The sequence below is a fragment of the Phoca vitulina genome, unplaced genomic scaffold (assembly GCF_004348235.1).
Source record: "Phoca vitulina isolate PV1807 unplaced genomic scaffold, GSC_HSeal_1.0 scaffold2, whole genome shotgun sequence".
Lineage (NCBI taxonomy): Eukaryota > Metazoa > Chordata > Mammalia > Carnivora > Phocidae > Phoca > Phoca vitulina.
This window is the reverse complement of record NW_022589705.1, coordinates 62011928-62031838: the sequence shown is the minus strand read 5'-3', so window position 1 is coordinate 62031838 and position 19911 is coordinate 62011928. Positions and strand designations below refer to the sequence as shown.

General features: G+C 44.3%; 2 protein-coding genes across 7 annotated transcripts in view; both read left to right on the top strand.

Annotated features, from left to right (window-relative positions):
• ELAVL4 (ELAV like RNA binding protein 4) overlaps nucleotides 1-19911 on the top strand; it is a 139588-nt gene that overhangs the window by 105721 nt on the left and 13956 nt on the right. For all 6 annotated transcript variants that reach the window (XM_032429361.1, XM_032429396.1, XM_032429370.1 and 3 more), the window contains exon 3: nucleotides 10646-10749. In XM_032429361.1, coding sequence (XP_032285252.1) covers nucleotides 10646-10749 — 104 coding nt within the window. The remainder of the gene's footprint in view (nucleotides 1-10645; nucleotides 10750-19911) is intronic.
• LOC116647844 (40S ribosomal protein S12-like) lies at nucleotides 18-2805 on the top strand. Its single transcript, XM_032429409.1, has one exon. It carries the CDS (start codon nucleotides 1439-1441, stop codon nucleotides 1829-1831), a length of 393 nt encoding a protein of 130 aa, XP_032285300.1. The 5' UTR covers nucleotides 18-1438; the 3' UTR covers nucleotides 1832-2805.

Below are 19911 nucleotides of genomic sequence, written 5' to 3'. Positions count from 1 at the left end.
TTGTTCCTATTTATTCACTTGTTGAATTTGTTAACTCATTCATCCATTCGACATAGATTTATTTGAAAGCCTACTATGTGCCGGACATTGGTCATACCAAGATTAATCAGATTCATGTTCCTGCCCTTAAGAGATTTAGAGTCCACTAAGAAATGCATTTAGTTCAGCAAGCTTATATTGAATGCCCACTGTGGGACAAGTGCTTTGCTCATTGCCATCTTGATGCCACATGATGAGTTCTCAGCTTCTGGGGAAATTACATCTACTTAGGAAGCCAGAATGTAGCCTCTGGAAATAACCTAGTACTGGTTCAGTGTAATTTTAAATACTTTGGGAATTGAAAATAAGGACGGCTGGGTCCCATCTTTTTCAATAGTGTTTGTTGTTGGCAGAAAGCAGACACACTCAAAATTTCAGATGCCTAAATGATTCCTGAATCTGTGCCAGAGATCTAGGGAGATGTCATATATACATCTGAGCACAGATTCAACTTGGAAGCAGTATTGACAGTTCGGGTTTATATCAACAATCAGCGGCCTCCTGGAAGTAATGGCTATAAACTGCGGGGCAGATCTCTCTCCTTGAGGAATGGATGCTCATGCTGTCCCCTCCTGTTGGAATTCCCCTCCATCTATTGCCTGGCTATTTCTTATCAATCTTTTTGAATTCATCTCTGAAAGCCCTCTCTCCTTCTAACTGTCATAACACTGAACCATAATCTGCTGCTGTCGTTATTGATTCATAGGTCTGACTTTCCTTCAAGACTGTGAACTCCTGCTCCTTCCTTGGTCCTCAGTTTTAGAATCTATAGAACAGACTTGAAGATGATTGATACTAAAGTCCTTTCCAAGACTCATTCTGTGATGTACTAGATCCAGGCACAACCAAGTTAGAAGATGGGGATGGGATAGTTTGAGGGTATATATTGGAATTAAATGGAAAGAATGAGGACTTGGAGATAGTACTAGAAAACCCAGCTCTCTCAAAGTCTCAGGCACACTGTGCCATGCATGTCCAGCAGGTGTGTTTAGCATACAAATGAGCACATATTCAAGAAACCAGGGCACAACAAAAAAAAGTGCACAGGCTCTGGAATCAAATGGGTCTGGCTGCTATTCTATGGCCAAATAACCTTGGGTATGTTATTTCTATTTTCTGGGGCTCAGTTTCCCCTTCTGTAAAACAGGGATAGAAATGCCTATTTCATAGGTTGTGAAGATTTAAATAATGATGTGCGTAAAGTGTTTAGCCCATAGTAGGTGCTTCATAATTATTCTCTATTCTTTTTATTTCCTCGGTTAGAAATCAGGATAAACTGAAACCAGTTGGGAGTGTTGGGTTAAATATAATTTAGCTCTTTCCCGGCTGATACCCAGTAGCGCGGAGGCAGAGGCTCAGGTGCACTCGACCCACTTGGCTCCACCCATGACCCACCACCATGGCCAAGGAAGGCATTGCTGCTGGAGGTGTCATGGACGTTAATAGTGCCTTACAAGAGGTGTCAAAGACTGCCCTCATCCACGATGGCCTAGCAGATGGAATTCACAAAGCTGCCAAAGCCTTAGACAAGCACCAAGCCCATCTTCGTGGGCGTCTATCCAACTGTGATGAGCCTATGTATGTCAAGTTGGTGGAGGCCCTTTGTGCTGAACACCAAATGCACCTAATTAAGGTTGATGGCAACAAGAAAGTAGGGGAATGGGTAGGCCTCTGGAAAACTGACAGAGAGGGAAAACCCCGCAAAGTGTTTGGTTGCAGTTGTGTGGTGGTTAAGGACTATGGTGAAGAGTCTCAGGCCAAGGATGTCACGAAGGAATACTTGAAGAAATGAACAAATGGGAAACTTGGTTCTTGTTCCTCAAATAAATAAATAAAATATAACTTAGAATCTTCGAATCTTAGCATTAGAAGGGATCAGTCGATCTTGCTGACTGCTGCCACATCCCCTGATAAAACATTGATCTGGTCTCTGTTTGCATACTTCTAGTCATGGGGCCCTTACCACCTCTCAAGGCAGCCACACCCTTATAAATCAGTATTAGAAAGTTCTTCCTTTTATCAGGGCAGAAATCTACTCCCTAACTTTCTTCTCTCTGATCTTTGTTCTCTCCCATGGGGCACCACATGGCAAGTCAACCCTTGCTTTCCCATGACAGCCTTTCAAATATTAGAATTGGCTCTGAGCACCTCTAGAGTCTTCTCTCCTTCAGACTAAAGACTGCAGGTCTTTCAGATGTGTCTGATGGGCTTGGTTCCCCTGGACATGGGTAAGGCCCTGGTAAAAGAGTTTGCAGCTCTTTCTGGTTACTTTCTGTTTGGTATATGAGAGTTTGAATGTGGTTAAGAGGATGTAAATACATTTGTGAATAGATAATATTCATCCATTCACCCAAAAGACATTTACTGGGTATCCACCAATGTCATGGACCCTTTGGTAGGCCCTGGAGATACAGAGATGAATAAAGTATCATCTTGGCCTCAAGTTGCCCCCAGTCTAGTGAGGAACAGAGTCACATCAAGAGATGGTTTCAAAAAGATGTTTCAGAAGGAGTGTTCACCTGATCTGCAAAGCTGTGGGGTGGGGGCTGAGTGGTTTTCCTACATGTCTTATTCAACAACACCATAGAACCAGTTTGAAGGAACCGGGGCTGCCACTTCCCTCTTTTCAGGCATTTAACAAGTGCAGTGGTATGTTGCCCTCACGTTCACTTCTGTCATTGCTCCAACATGCCATGCATGCTCCTGCCTCAGGGCCTTTGCACAGATTTCCTCGCCTGGGACGTCCTTCCCTCAGATAGGGGGAACTGGCTGCCTCCTCTCCCTCAGGTCTCTGCTCTCATGTCACCTTAGCCTTATTTGACCCTCTATTAAAAATTTGCAACCCCATCCCCTACACTGTCTTCCCCCTTCTGTGCTTTATTTCCTCCCAAGAACTCACCATCATATGACAAACTTTATATTTTATTTATGTTTCTTGTCTTGCTCCATCACCCCCAATCAGAATATACATTCAGTGATGGCAGAAACCAAATATTTTTGTTCCCTGCTATAATCTCAGTAAATGGGACTATGGCTGGCACATAATAGGTGCTCAATAAATACCTGTGGGGTAAATTTATGCAGTGCTAGGATTCAGCCCCCAGGTTGGAAGCTCATCCCTTTATGGGAAAATCCTATCAAAATTCTCCTGTTTTGGGCGCCTGGGTGGCTCAGTTGGTTAAGCGACTGCCTTCGGCTCAGGTCATGATCCTGGAGTCCCCGGATCGAGTCCCGCATCGGGCTCCCTGCTCGGCAGGGAGTCTGCTTTGCCCTCTGACCCTATCCCCTCTCATGTGTTCTCTCTCATTCTCTCTCTCTCAAATAAATAAATAAAATCTTTAAAAAAAAAAAAAAAAATTCTCCTGTTTCTTCAAAGCTGAACTCAAATGCCCCCACCTCCAGGAAGCCTTCTGCTCAGTCAGAATCAGTTCCATCTCTTCTCTGTCCTTGTATGTAGTTTTTTTGTTGTTTTTCCTATATATAGTTTTAAACGAAGTATCTCTGATATATTTATTATTTTTGCTGAACTAAAATTAATTCTTATATCCATCTTTCCCTTCTACATATTAAGTCCCCTGAAGTCAGGAACAGTTTCTTGGTCATTTGGTCATTTTGGGGCCCACTCATAGTATCCAGCATGTGGTAGGTGCCTGTTATATATGGAATTTATGTGCCTGCTGCACATCACGTGCTCCGATATAAAAGTAAAGCATCAGAAACATTCTCTACCTTTAAGAAGGTTGGGGCCTCACTAAGGAGATAGCATTCTCATAGACAATAATAGAAGGCAGTATTTAATGGGGTGTGGGAGAAAAAAAACAAGGAACCAACGTTTATTGAGCATCTGTTATATGCCAGGCACTTTGCATGCATTATCACTTTTAATCTTCCTAATAATTCCATGAAAACTAATACTAAGTTCATTTTACAGATGAGATTACTGCAGCAGAAAGGGACAAAGTAGGAATGCAGATTTGGGGGAAGAAAAGAAATAGTGTATACAAAGAAATTCTGAGAACTTCCCTATCAGAGCTTCCCTTCCCTGTTGCTATGGATTAGGATGTGTAGCTTTCTCAGAAACCAAGGTGTAGGAAGGTTAAGTTAGTTAGCCAAGGCCACACAGCAATAAGCTGACGCTGCATTTCTTACATCGTTACTTTTCTGTATCAAGTCCCCAGATGATGCCATCGATGCTGGTACAGGGACCACACTGAGCGTACCAAGACTTTAAACCATACTTAGAGGCAATTGTGTGAACTACCAAAAGAAAATAAATTCTCTGACTAGTTGTCTCTCCTAACCCTGAGCTTGCAGAAGAAAAGCCAGGACTCAGATTGCCCAACACTGTGTAAAACCCACAGAGGTGGGAGGGGTGGGAACAGAGCCATGGATGCTCCAGCACCTCAAAGCATCCCCAGTCAGTGTTAAGAAGGGGAAGAGACCCCAACGTAGGGTATGTTCATCCCCCTGAATGCTTACCTGATACTGGATACTTCCGGGCCTTTTCACAGACGCCAGACCCTGTGGGGAGAAAAGCGTGAGCTGAGAAGTCACATAGACCTGGACTTACTCAAATCCTAGCCATGGACCCTACTTGCTGGTTGCCTTTGGGCAAGTTACTTCACATGTCTTAGCCCATTTTCTTTATTTGCACGATGGGCCCCATGGTACCCATTTCACACAGGATTAAATAAGGAAACATTAGTAGGTCACTTAGCACAGTGCCTGGCACCAGGTGGACCCTGAATAAATGGAAGCTATTGTTGGTCTGTGTGTAACATCGTCAGCCCTCACAATGACGCTTTGATTGTGAGGGTAAGGGATTATCCCTATGCTTCCAGACGAAGGAACAGGCTGATTGAGCTTAAATGACTCAACCAAAGTTATACAGTAAGTAGAGTTTTCACACACACACACACACACACACACACACACACACAGTACATATGTGTACAGTACGTGTGTATGTGTGTAGTAACAGCCGCAAGCCTCTCCGACCCTCCTTAGGGTGTGTTCAGGTAGATTTTGAGGCATCTGACAACAGGGAAAGGCATCTCCGGACTGCCTGAGGGAGTCCTGGGATTTAGAGTTGGCTGCAGTTAACCCAGCATGCGGATTACTGCCCTGCAGGTGATCTTAAGGTGACTGGGGATTTTATCATGTGCTTTGAGAACAGAATTTCAGCCTGAGCTAGGGGTTCTAACATTCACAAAAATTCCTTACTCAACTCAGAAGTTTTTATCAACAGCAGCTACCCATCTGGCTGCCCCCTTGGGGGCTTTGCAGATGAGGGGAGTAGCTGTTAGGTTTCTGGAGAATGACGATTTTTGAAGAAAGAAAGAGCCAAGTGTGCAGGTTGGCAGTGCAGAAATGCTGAGGTCCCTTCAAGCCAGCCCTGCAAAAGGATGGCTTCTCTGTTGCTGCCATCAACCATGAGGATGTCACATTTGGGGTCCTGCTGTCATAACCCCCAGGACTCCAAAGGCAAAGGAAAACAATGCCTATCCAGAATGACCAGGAAAACGAGGGGTTATAATCAGCTATGATGGTGATTCCTAGAATTTGAATACAATAAAGATACTTAGCACAAATTATTGAAGGTAATTTGAGTTTTTCTTAGATAATTCAAAAAAGCCTCAGAGGTATTTCAGGGCTTTGGAATCGTTGTCAGTGACATTTTAGTTCAAATGGAGTAACTGTGAGTATGGCAAAGGGTACTGGATTTGGAGTCAAAAGATCTAAACCACAGTCAGCAAACTATGGCCCAAAGGAAGCCTATTTTTCTAAATGTGTTTTATTGGAACACATATTGTCTGTGGCTGCTTTCATGCTGTAATGGCAAAGTTGTCATGGCAGAGACCGGAGGATCCGCCAATCCTAAACTACTTACTGTCTCACCCAGTATGTAAAAAAGTTTGCCAACCCCTGATACAGACTGAGATCCAGCTCTGTAATGGAGGGCACATCACTATTTTCTCTGATCTTCAGTTTCCATATCTTTTTTTTTTTTAAGAGTTTATTTATTTATTTGACAGAGCGAGCACACAAGCAGGGGGAGCAGCAGAGGGAGAGAGAGAAGCAGGCTTCCCGCTGAGCAGGGAGCCCGATGTGGGGCTCGATCCCAGGACCCCGGGATCATGACCTGAGCTGAAGGCAGATGCTTAACCGACTGAGCCACCCAGGTGCCCCTTCAGTTTCCATATCTATAAAATGAAAACCCACGGGGCAGTTGTGAGAGTCAGATGCAACAGAACGGGTCGCAAAGCACTTTGGAAACTCCGAGGGTGGGCAGCACCTGATCTGTGCTGGAGGGGAGCCCACCCAGATATTCTTTGTGTTTTCTTTTCCGATCCTTGGTGTCAGCTTGTCATGCTCTCCCTTTCCCACAAATGCAAAAAGAATTCCCTGGGTCCCCCTCCTTTCCCCAAATATAAAACATTCTTCCAGAAATGGAGGGTTGGTACAGACGGGTGTACCCACTCTTTCATCTGTTTGTTGAGCACCTACTATGTTCGAGGAAGCAAACTTTTATAAGCTAGTTCTTGTGAGGAGAAGTGTTTGGTTTCCAGGGGGAGAAGTTGGTATACACATTATTACAGCGGAATGGAGATGTTGCCATGTCAGAGTAGGAGGACGCACCATGTGTTCATGTGTGCACATGTGCATATGAGCAGTTTATAAAAACAGAGATATTCAGGTCCAGATTTAAGAAAAGCTTGTTAAAAACATGAACCTCTTTAATCCAAAATACACTGAAGTGCCTTAAAATGTAGCCATTATGTATAACTGTTTCCCCTTGGAAACTATGTTCTAATTTTAAGTTTCCATCCCAAACTGCCAAGAATGCATTTCCTGCTCATGCATGGTCACTGGGGATCCCTCATCCGTGCCTGCTGGACAGGAGTATTCAGGAGTGGTCACATGTAAGGACTGTGGATCACCTGAGTATCAAGGAGCCAGGTACTCATGAGAGTTTCTAAATTTGGGAGGAAGCCTTCATTTCATAATATCATCTTTTCTTTATTGATTGTATTTTTTATTGATGATTCAGTAAACATAACCTCAATGGTTTGTTTTATTTGACCAAACTGCTATCAAAATAAACTCGTAAACTGAGAACAAAAATAAAGTCTAAAAAAATTTTCTGTTCTGAAAATACTGTCACTATACGTATATGCTCAAATCTTGCTATTGCTGATAAAGGAAGATGTAATTATTTGGGGGAAAAGGAATAATAAGAGGACCTTATGGACCTATTTCTGCAGCTATGCACACACTTCGCTCTAGGCTCCAGACTGTGTCCCCTGGGGCCTTCCCAGCATGGTGGCTCTCTTGGTCCCCATGGAAATAGTGTTGGTATTTTTTGTGAATGTGTTTCATCTATATTTTTCTATGTGCATTTAAATATAGAACTGCAAACCCAAAACTCATCACCAATGTATGCCCACCATACAGACAAGTTAAAACATAGAATTCTTCTTCATTTCACTCTCCCCTGCTACTAATAATTTTTGAAAGAAATGAGGCTTGGGTTTTTATATTTTCTACCTTGGGATTTAATCCTCTCTAGAGTGTTTTAAAAGAGATTGCTTAGTTCCATCGAGTATTTTTTGTTAGACTTAGCTGGACTCCTTCTGTGTTGGCAAGAAGCATGTGAGGAAGCTGTTCTCAAACTAGGCTGAGCACAGGTAGTTTCCCTGTGCTGCGGTTTATCTCACGCCTTTCAGTTCACGGCAGTGCTTCCCACCTCTGTCCCCATCTTGTTCAATGCAGTGTTCTGTTTCAGAGTTTGCACCTCATTATTTCATATCAAGGAGAATCTCCAGTCTTTCCCTCCTCTTCCTTTCTGAAACGATGTTTATCTGGTTTTTAGTTTTTCTCAAAAGCACCCTCATTCCTGATGTTAAGTGCAGTCTCTCTCTAAACCTAGAACAGGTGATGATAGCACAGTTGTGCTAATTGCCTTCAATCTGAGGTGATGGTGGGTTTGGGACTGATACAGGCAGGTGAGTAGATATGACACAGCTTGCTGGGCAGGAGTCCTTTCTTTTGGGGCGCCTCGGTGGCTCAGTTGGTTGAGCATCTGACTCTTGATTTCAGCTCAGGTCGTGATCTCATGCCCCCCCCCCCCCATGGAGCTCTGTGCTCAGCAGGGAGTCTTCGTGAAGATTCTGTCCCTCTGCCCCCCCCACTCTCTCTCTCTCTGTAAAATAATAAATAAATCTTTAAAAAAAAAAAAAAGGGAGTTCTTTCTTTCACTTGACCTTCAGAACCTTCCTAGGACCTGAAGCAAGGGTCTAAAACAAAGATAAAATATAGAATGTAGAAATCATAGCCACTATATTTATTTTAGATTTCTATAAATATATGAATAATTAGAGAGAAAGATATAGTATATCAGGGAACATGCACCACTGGTAGGCATGATAAATTCTTCCACATACATTCCATCAGTATGATGAATCATGAAGTATTTGGGTTTAGGTTCAATGTTTGCAGTTAAGCGGTGAGTGTTTTGTCTGTATTTTTTCATATTTCATTTTAATTTTATACAAATTCAATTTAGCTGGATAGATTGACTGTCTGATTTGTTTCCTAGAACTCATAACTAAGGTTTATCGTTGAGATTATTGCTTTAAAAATGCCCTTTAAAGCTTCTCAACTTGGTGCATAACTGTTTAAAATGAATAATTGTAAGAATATTTTAGTACTGCAATTTTTAAGGCTTCTCTTATTTACAAGGAAAATAGAACTGATAAATTTGAATGATGAAAATGGATTTAATTAGGTGAATTTAGTTAGGCTTGATGAGGTGGAGCCAAATTTAGGATAAATGATATTTTTAAACTAATGTCTCTTATATTTTTAGATTTGCAAAAGTTTCTCAGAACATGTGGCAGGGTCTTGTAATTCACACACACCTCTCTTTGTCACACTTTTACTCTCTTGCACACACACACACACACGCATGCAGACACGTAGGCGCACATGCACACAGAGGGGCCCGGCAGCTGGAGTGTGTTCAATATTCTCTCCTCCTTCTTCAGTTACTAATTCTGCCTATAAAGGGTATATCTGGCAAAGTTTGCTCCTGTCTTTCCTGTTCTAACCCTGTTATTCCAAAACACAAAGGAATATTCTAATGGAAAGTATTGTCATTTTGGGTTTTCCATTTTGGGCACAAAAATGAGCACTTAGCCATTCCTCGTGATGCTCTTTGCTTGCGTCCTATAAAGGATAACAAAGTCACCCATTTTCCAATCCAGAACCCAACTTGTTTTCCCAGGTTCCCTCCTACAACCAACACAAACACAGACATTTACCAGCAAAACAGAAGCTGTTGGAAAGATTTTTTGGCTGCTGAAATGGGCTCCTGTCACCAGGACATGGCAGGCTTTTTGCTGTATTGTCTCCCAGGCCTGGACTGGGTACTCCAAAAAGAGCTTTATGTAATCAGTCTTCCCTGACATGTGACGTCCTGTCATTTTCCGGACGGCTCTGCTGCCACCCACAAATCAATAACATTGCCTGGGAAGTTCAAGCTGGTTTTGCAGCCACCCTAAGCTCTGTGTTTCTTAAAGGGTATGTCAGAAAATGTAAAGTTTCCTAATGATATTTCTGGCTGATGACACATGGCAGAGCTGATGGACTATTTATAATCAGTGGCACGATCGCAAGCACATTATTTTTATTTCACTTAGGGGGGAGCCCTGTCACTTGCTACCTCTCTTTGCAGACAAGTTGATGCCATCTCCACCTAAAGGAGCTAAAACCCTCTTTGCAGAATGTGTTTGCACTCTCCCCTTTGTGTTAGGAGCTCCCCAGTTCTTTCCAATAGAATCCTCACACACCCCCCTTTTTTTTTTTAACTGTTTTTGGGCTGGGAGGATGATGAGGGCAACCAATGATTTGTAGCAACTTCTTTAGATTCTGGTCATGCCTTCACTATAAATGTCTCCGTCTTTGCTGCTCAGATCCTGCTACATTCCTCCGCGTGTGGGCGTGGCTGGCATGACTGAGGCAGCAGACAGCTCCTGCATTCAGCGCTCGCCCCAGTTTCACAGGACTGAGCATAGCATAGCCGTCTTTCGTTGAGCAGCTACTATATTCTAGGCAACGTACTTGGTAGGCATTTTATACACAAGATCTCATTAACGCTTACAAACCTGTCTGTCTGTTATCTCCAGAGAAGACATGTGGGGGAAAAAACGGGACATTAAATGACTCCTCTCCACAGTCACACAGCTGATAGGAAAAGCCCCATGACTCAGTTCAAATCTAACAAACCACACCTGCTCTCTTTTTACTACCTTCTCACTTCTTTCTGGTTAAGTGGACACTTGTGTATGGATGTGGATGGGCAGGGGCACTTACCCATTCCCAACTTGGGCAACTCCTATGAGTTCCTAGGCTGACCAAAGTGAGAGATGGAAGAACTGGAAACTTTTCCACCTGGGGTAAACCCTGGTGTAAAAGGAACCATATACTAGAGGAGGGTTTTGACTCACTGCAATGGGAGGTGTTACTGCTATAAAGATACTGAGCTCTCTATTTCTCTCTCTCTCTCTTTCTCTTTCTCTCTCTTTTTTTAAAAATGTTTCCACAGGACAGAGTTTAGGGTATGGATTCGTTAACTATATTGATCCAAAGGATGCAGAGAAAGCCATCAACACTTTAAATGGACTCAGACTCCAGACCAAAACCATAAAGGTAAGAAGTGATACGCTGGCTCCTGATTGGGAAGCACTGGTTAAATTTCATCCCTTTGATCTAATAAATCCAGGCAATGAGGGAGCTGGAAGTGGTGCTCTTTATTTATGCAAAGGACATTTATCATCCACTGTACTAAGTGGGGGATGCAGATCATTACAAAGAATGAGATGCAAGCTGAGTAGAGGGAAGGGACCAGAGGGCAGATGGGGTGTCAGCACCCACCAAGAAGGCCTGTGAGCCCAAGTCTGCAAAGATGGCCAAAACTGAGCCATGGTAAGAAGCTGGGGCAGGGAAGATGTTCCAGACAGAGGGAACAGCACATGGGAAGCTGTGAAAATGAATGTAAACATTATGAGTGGGGAACAGCATATAGAATAGCATGGCCTAAGTTTGGATGGGAGGTGGGCAGGGGCCTCGTGTGCCAGGCTGAACAGTTTGGCTTTACCTAAGGGTGGACAGTTCATCTCCTAACTGAGACTAGAAAAGAAAAAATCAGTTATAAACAAACTCTAGTGTGATAGGGATGGGTACTATAAAATTGTTAGGAACATAGTAAAGGAGTGACAGAAAAAGTAACATTCGAGCAATTGGAAAATAATCAGAGCTGTAGATAATATCTCCAGTGGGATTGTTTTAAGTCGAAAAAGAGAAACAGTTACCCAGAGCCTGCTCTTCCAGACAGAGGTTTCTGTGACTGGGCTGTCACTCTCTCGGTTCAGACTTCACCTTGTGGGGATCCTTCAGGAAGTGGTGCTGCTTGCTTTGAGGGCCCCCTCCCACAGCCAGTGGTGGTCTCCTGGATGGAGCCTCCTCCTCCTCAGCCTCCCTTCCCCTTCTTCCCCCACCTCCAGGCAGCATCCTGCTTGAGGGCAGCTGCCAACCCATTAATGAGTCCCATCCTTCATAGCCTATCACACCACAGGGAGGTGTCTCCTGGGCACTCTTATCCTCACGACAGCAGGTCTGACGCAAAGTAGGACAAAAGAGAAACCTCTCCCAGAATGGAAATCTATAGATGGCACCAGCTCTCAGCGTATGAAAACACAAAAGCAGAACTTTTTGGTCCAACAGAGCTACTTCTCCAACATTCCGACTGACAGAGGAGACTATTGGTATAAGATAATCTTAGCTAGGAGGTAATCAAAACAAAACCAAAGCCAAAACAAAAACCTTCTTGTTTTTGGAATATATTACATGATTGCCTCCCTCCCTCCCTTCCTTCCTTCCTCCCTCCCTTCCTTCCTTCCTCCCTTCCTTCCTTCCTTCCTTCCTTCCTTCCTTCCTTCCTTCCTTCCTTCCTTCCTTCCTTCCTTTTAAGCAGCTTTACTTTTGCAATTGAGTTTAGTTTTATTTCTAAAGATGATTGCTTTCCTGATCTCATACGGTCTGTGGTACACACAGACCCCAAAATGGGCCTGGCTCAGGCTGCCTCCATCTCATCTTACAATCAATCCCTGTGAGTTATCTAATGGAGAAATAATTAAGAGTTGTTTAATTATGGGGTAGTCCTTTGAGAGGCAGGAGGATTAATTTCTTTCAAAGGAAAAACATACCTATTTTTATGCTTTAAGTGAAGGTGGGAGGCTCACGTCCCTGACTGTTCGTTGAGGCCACAGCAGGTTGAGGCTGTATTTGTGAGTTTGATTGATTTTTCTGTGCTATCCAGTTCAGCATTAGAATGTCATACACTTACTCTTCCCTTGATGGACACCCTGACCTTGAACGGAGAAAGTACTTTTCTTTCTTCTACAGTATTTCTTGAAGCCCAGACCTTCCCAAGAGTTTAGGATCAAATCATCACACATCCATTCTGCCTTTTAAAAAATATATATATATTCCATGAAGCTGTTGGGCTTCCTGAAGACTGATTGGACCTGGCTTTTCTGATCTCAGAATTCACCCCCTGATCCATCATGCCATCGGAAGCAGTTCTTTGTCTAGGTGGATCTTACAGACGAGGAACATTGATTATTTTTGTTCTGTGAGGAGACAGTCTGCCTCACCCCCTCACCCACCCTGTGCTCACCCTGCATCAGAACGCTGCCAACACATTTGCACCCAGCAGTAACGTGGGCTTCCGAGGCACTGTGGGATTCAGAATGCACGATGCCATGGCTGAATCAATAATTTCCATTCTCTACTATGAATGAAAATTTAATGTGCAAACCTAGGGATTTCAGCCCTTTCATTAAAGCAGTTTATTTGCCATACTAAAAATTAAGTTTGAGTGATAGGTTCCTTTATTAACTTTTCTTCCCTTTCCTGAAGGGACACAATGTTTAAGGTAAAAATCATATTAAAGGGGAGGGGAAAAAAGCAAACCCTTTTCATGTGCTATTAATAGTCTCATCATTTATTAATTTTTTAAAATTGCTTTTCTGCCTTTCAGGCCACTGTTTACTTCTGCTTCAGTTTGCTTTGATAAGTGACAGGAGATTTATCTCTTTGCCCTGGCTCCCATAAAGGAATAGATAACTTGCCTGTCTGGAAAACATAAGTATCCTCCTGGAAGCATGCTTTACAGAGATCTCCCCAGAACCATCTAGCACATGTTTGCAAGATGTGGTCAAGTTTGTCCCTCCTTCTCACACTTCCGGTGCATTTCTGGACTGCTCCGTGCAAAACACCCTACTTTAAATGTAATGCACAACACGGATGCAGGCAAACCAAGAGTTAATTCCTAAGTTGTTTTTTTTTTTTTTAATTCCTAGGTTTTGACGATTCATGATTAACAACTAGATTCCTGGATAGTTCTGGAAAGCCCTGAGGAAGTGGTGGAGACTGTAGTGAGGTGGAGAGCAATAAAAAGGGCAGCTACTCTTCAGCTATTGCTGATTGTTTAAGCCCAGATTATTGCCAGATCTTCCAATTATTCAATAAAAGCCAAGATCTATATATTTTTTTTATGCCATACCTCTCAATTTTTAAAGGTTGGAAACCAACTTAAAAATTTTAAAGCATAGATGGTCAGGTCAAACAAAATTTAGTAGTTGACCTGTGGACAAACAGTGTGCAGCCTCTGGAGTCCAATTTGAATACCCAGATACTGGTATTGGAAGTGAATGATACGTTACTGGGCTGCTAGGGGAAGGTGCCCACAAGTGATGGTTCCCTGTTAAAAAATTTTCACTGCCCCTTTAGTAAGGGGGATGTAATGTGACTGTGTGCCAGTGCCGAAGGCACGTGGAGGGCAAGGCCAGGCCTCTGTCGTCGAGGAGAATACGGTCTTGGCACAGACGCAGCATCGAAGCAGAGAAAGAGCGTGATTTGTTAATTAAGCCCCTACGAGTAGTATGGATGACTGCAGATAATGTGCCTATCTGGAAAAAACAAGTACATTCTTTGGAAGCGTGCGTTACAGTGATCTCCTAGGAACATCTAGTACATGTTTGCAGACATGCGACTCAGAGGGATTATTCTTTGGATTATAACTTGTTTCGTGGGAGAAAGTGGCCAGGCTCAAAAACCTGTGACTTGTCCAAAGGCACACAAGTGACCAGCAGCTGACCTGAGTTAGCATCCAAAGGTCCTGTGAAGGGTTCTGCCACAAGAAGGAAATAATGATTACTTATTATAATTATACTAATAATGAATAATGAATAATAGTAATGCTACCTTATACTGAATATTTACTCTGTGTCCAACAGTGTTCTAGCCCCTTTACATACTTGATAGGATTTAATCCTTGAAAACATCTCTAGGGCTGGGTGCTTTACATATATTAACTCTACTCCTTAAGATAGCCCTGTAAGAAGGTTCTATTCACTACTTTATACAGTTGAGGAAAGTAAGGCCCAAAGAGGCTAGGAGACTTACCCAGGATCACACACTTGGCAAGTGAGATTTGGAGTCAGGAAGCGTGTTTCAAAAATAACTCTGGCAGTGGGTCGTAAGTGTTGGAAGGTCACACTGTGTGTTTGCTCAGCAGCGCATGCGTTCTGTGAGGTTGTATGGGTGTGTATTGGCTCCGCACACACACACAGGTTATACTCCCCGGCATGGGGAGGAGATATAAAAAGCAAACAAACTGTGTGGTCCCTCCAGTTTCCTCAGTAAACAGACCTGTGGTTTGGGGCTTCTGCCATCAGCCTGGGGATAGACCTGACTTCAGGTCGTTTCTTCTTGAACCCCTGCTTTCCAGGCTCTGTGCCAGGTCCTGGGATCTAGGTGACCTAGGGATGGCAGTGCCCTGGGGAGTCCCCCATCCACGTGTGTCAGAGAGGATATGGGGCATGGACCATGGGTTTACATGTCTAGCCGGCCAGACCAGCCTGGTGCTCCACTTGGGAAACTGGGTCTTTTCTCAGGATTTCAACTCTGAGCCCAGTGGAGATGATTTGCCCTGTTTAGGGCTTTGGGAGTGCTATTTGTTTAGCTTTTTTCCTCACTTGTCTCCAACAGAGATCATTTTAGACTCTGGGAAGCACTGGGTGAAATGGCTGTGGGTTCTAGGAAATGATTCCGGTGCTGCTTGACCCCACACCGGATGCCTGTCCCAGTCCTGGGCTCTCTCCTCTCTCCACGTGTTCTAAAACAGCAGCTTCTGAATTCACACTGTAATTTCAGCCTCTCCATGGGAAGCACTCCATTGAATTCAGCTGTAGTGGTCCAGCTCTTTGTTGTATTAATTAGTAACAAAGAAAATGAGAAGGTCTGTAGTACCTTCAAAAGGAATAGCTTTACAAAAAGTTTGGATGGATATTCAAGTTACAACTGAGTAAAAAGTGATCCAAAGTGGAATATGAGGGTTTGGAGTCGCTCCCAAGAAACCTTTCAGAGTAGTGGGACACCAGTTTGGGTTTTAACCTGAGTTGGAGGAGCAGAAGTGTTCACTGCTCTGCCTCCGTGGGGGCTCCTGTCTCGTGGGGAACACAAACATGCAAAGGACCAACTCTAATGCGGTGGGGTAGGGCGGTCTTGGGGCTGCAGGGGCTCCCATTGGTTTGGGGTGGAGGAGCAGGAAGTAGGAAGCTGTGCGAGGTTGGAGCAGGAGAGGGACCCGGTCAAAGTAAAGTTCCAAGAAGGCTCATCTGGCACTGGTGTGTCACTGGGGGTGTTTGATGGGTGAAACCAGCGGCTGGCAGGCTGGAGGTTTTTGTCAGCCTTAGGCACTGGTTTTCATCAGCTTTTTAGGAGGTTTTTTACTCATTTTAAAAGCAAGGCATGCTTATTTACAAATAATTTGGAAAATACATTATCATATAATGAAGGCAGTATCAGCCATTCCCAACTCAATACTGTAAACAACGTTTTTATATATTTCCTTCCTTTTGTCATTGCATGACAGGTTTACAAATGATTTTGTCTTGTCTTTTTCTAATAATTGCATTAAGCTATTACTCAAATTATAAAAATATGACTTTAAGAAAACATTCCCAGAGCACGGCTCTTGTGCAAACTGGAGGTGTGAGTGATTTCGGGACTGGAGCAGGGATGAGGGGACAAAAGGCTGCCTCTGCCACGCAGAGTGAACCCAGGAGGTTTGGCAGGCACTCAGGAGAGGGGCTGTGAGAGTAGGAAGGAAGCTTTATCACAAGGCAGCAGCCCAGCTCCAGAGGGAGCAGGACTGGAGAAGGGGAAGGTGTGAGTGAGGGCTTCTCAGAAGGAAAAAACTTCCCTTCTCTGGGAAGGAGAACAAACTGAGCTCCTGTATTCCGGCATCTGTGTGCAGTGATGCTGCTTAGCCATTTCTCCATTCTCGCTTTATTCTTCTAATAGCGCTAACGGTGCCTCCAGCGGATCCCCCCACACTGGAGTTTGCAGGGTCCAGTCTGCCCCTCCCGCTTCTTCCTCTTGCCAAGGGTCATCAGGGCGCTGCGCCTCCCTCCCACCCTCCCTCGCCCCGCCATCCACCTGCCTTGCTAAAGGCCTTCGTTCCGCTGAAGCATCTTTTCTTTGCACTGGGCATAAGCAATTATTTCTCCTATCCTTGCTCTTAATGCTTCCCGGAGAGTTAGCAGATCATTTTTTGCTGACGGGTATCACCCCACCCAGAAAGGATAGACTGCCTCCCTCTGTCTTATTAATAATAAAAAGGCATTTTTCTCTCCTCCCCCATGACAGCTATAGTCAGAGCAGTGTGGGAGCACTTCCCTGCCAAGGTCAGCAGGGGAGGCTGGATCACTGAATCCCCAAGGAGCCAAGAGAGCACACAGCCACAGCGGTGGAAACTGGAGACCCGTTTACCCCCGTTGCACCGGGCAGCGCTTTCTGTCCTGTGAGAGCTTGTGTTTGCCTGCTCTGCTTCCCAGTGCCCTGCTAACTTCCTCTGAGTGAGTAATTTCAGATACAGGTGCAGGAGTTTGAGAGATTGACCTAGAGCGTCCCTGCTCTCTCTGCCCAGTGAGGTTGTTACGATTCCAGTATCTTAAAGGTCATCCACAGTGTCCTAGGTCTGGATCACAAAAGAAAAGCAGACAGGTACAGGTTGAGAGGACACGTAGGTTTTCAGAAGTGTGTGGAATGGGGCTTGCGGGGCTTTAGTTGTCTACAAGTGCGAAAGACACCAACAGGGGGATGTGAGCTGCCTTAGAAAAGCCAGCTCACCTTGGCTGTGTTAGAAGAATTGTGGATTCCACATCACAGGACTCCACTCTGGTCAACCTGTCCTTGGTGTCTGTGTCCTATTCTCAGCCCCACGTTCTAAAGAGACATTCTAAGGGTTATCCAGAGGCAAATGGGGAAGACGGCGAAGATGGTGCTGCACTGACAGATTCATCCACAATGGTTGCTTCTCTGTTCTCTACGGGAAAAGAAGTCTGCAGTGACTCTGAAGCTCAGTCCTGTGTTTCAAGAACTCGGGAAGAGACCCTGTGCAGCTATCAGGGGAGAACATTTGCCTTGGGTGGTAGTGAGTCTCTGATTGTCAGACATTCAGATGGAGTCATCGGGGATGATGTAGAAGAGATTCCTATACCACACTGGAGTCTGACCTAAAGGTCCCCTTAGCTCTGAGATTCGGTATTTCTGTGTGGTTTCTGGGCTTCAGACTGTTCTGTCCAGCATAGTGGCCACTAGCTACCTATGGCTTTTTAAATTTGAATTTAAATTAATAAAATTAAGTAAAATGAAAAGTTCAGTTCCTCAGTCATGCTAGGTACATTTGAAGTGCTCAGTAGCCACATACAGCTAGTGGCCACCATCGAACAGCACAGATCTAGAACATTTTCATGATCCCAGAAAGTTCTATTGGACGGTGCTGGCCTGAAACATCAGTGGCTGTGGGGAATAAAGAATCTCTTCTCCGTTGCTATCATGAAGCCCCAGGGCAAATCAGCTGGTCTGTCAAAGATCATAGAGCCAATCCCACTTCCCTTCCCCTTTGTTGTCCATTCAAAAGAGCTCTGAGTTACGATGAAGAGTCAGTCAAGTCCCACCTCTGTCAAAACCACCAGGATAACCTTGGGCAACTTACTTTACTTCTCTGGATGCATTTCCTCATCTTCCAGCTCTGACAATCTAACTAATAAAATGGTGTCTTCCGGCTCTGACAATCTAACTAATAAAATATTATAGCGTGATCTTGTCACCTTGGTAACTTTCCAGGAAAGTGGCCGTCTGTGCCAAACACATAGCTTTTATTTCACTGTCCACATTAGCCTGACATAGTGGAAAGATCCCAGAACTTGGAGTCATATCCAGCTTTGTCTTCATCTGGCTATGTGACCTTGGACAAGTACTTGATCTCGCTGAGCCAGAGTTTGTCATCCAGAAAATGGAACAAATAATATCTCACTTCTGGGTCATCAGAGTTTATAGTGGGTTGCCCAAGTAATGCTCCCCAGAATGAAGACAAAAGTGAATAGGGTTACCCCTAGGTGAAAATTACATGAGAGGGGAAGACTTTTTCCCATCTACATGTTTCAGAGATGTACATGCTTCAAAGATGCACTACAAAAGTAAGGAAAGAGTCTTGAGCCTTATTAAGCCTCAGGCAGCATATATAGAGGCTTTGTATAGTGGGAAGTATAATGGGGCTCCCACGTGGCGATAGTCACCTTATCAGTCTTCCATAAAGCAAGAATCAGGAGGTGCAGTTTAGTGAGAAGACTGAGTGTCTTCAGCTCTGAGACCAGCTCTTCCGCCAACCAGCCCATGAAACCTTTAGCACATCTCTACTTTCTGACAGGCGGTGAGATCCTTGTACTAAGTAAGGCCCCTTGGTAATTAATGGACTTTTTTAAAGTTGTAGGCATACGAACAGATCACTACACCATTTTTTTAAAAGAAATGTTTATCCAGCTTACTGTATGCCAGATACTCTCATGATATTCTTGGATAGTCTTGAACTCCACGATGGAGGCATTATGATAGCTGCAGCCATGGAAATGTGTATCATCTATAGAGTTCAAGGAGACGGCAGTCCTTCGTGCCTGGGCCTCCTGGAGGAGGCAGCATTCAGGCCTGGTCTGTAGGGATGGGAGGGGTTCATTTTGACATGATGATGAGCAAATAGCAAGAACAAAGACAGAAGTAGAAACCTTAAGTGCATATTCAGAAAACTGACCTTTTTAAATTTGAACTGTGGCACAGGGTGCATGGAGAGTTAGCAGGAAGTGAGAAGTTGGCCCAGATCCCGGAGGGCCTTGAATGCTAAAATGAGGGATTTGATCATCCATCACAAGGTGCTGGAGAACCACTGAAGGTTTTGAGCAGGGAGAAGTGGCATCATTGGGGCTCATTAGAAACATTCCCATTGGTTCTTGCCCCTGATAAAAGAATATCGTGTATCAGGTGACAGGTGGGGGAAAGTATGAGGAATGGGGCCTCATAAGCAGACACCTGTTCTGCCTGTGGGCAGGGCACAGGGGTAAGCTGATCCTCACAATCAAAGCTGTTGTTTCTAGGAGCCAGCTGGCTTCTTTCTTCTCTCCCTGCTCCTGGAGGTGGGATCTGAGGTACCTGCAAGCGTGTGCTCCTCGAAGGCCCTGGCAGTGCCAGAGTCTATGCTCCACTGCCATTCTCCTGGGCTCTTTGGAGTGAATATCCCCCCTGGGATCCGTATGCTCTGGGGAGTTTGTGCTCACTCAGAGAGTAGGGTGTTACAACAGATTGGGGAAAATCTGCAGCCTGATCTTCTGAAAAGATAGGTCTCTGTGTGTGTCTCCTCTGCTAGACTAATAGTTCTACATGACAGGGACTGTTGTATTCATCTCTGTG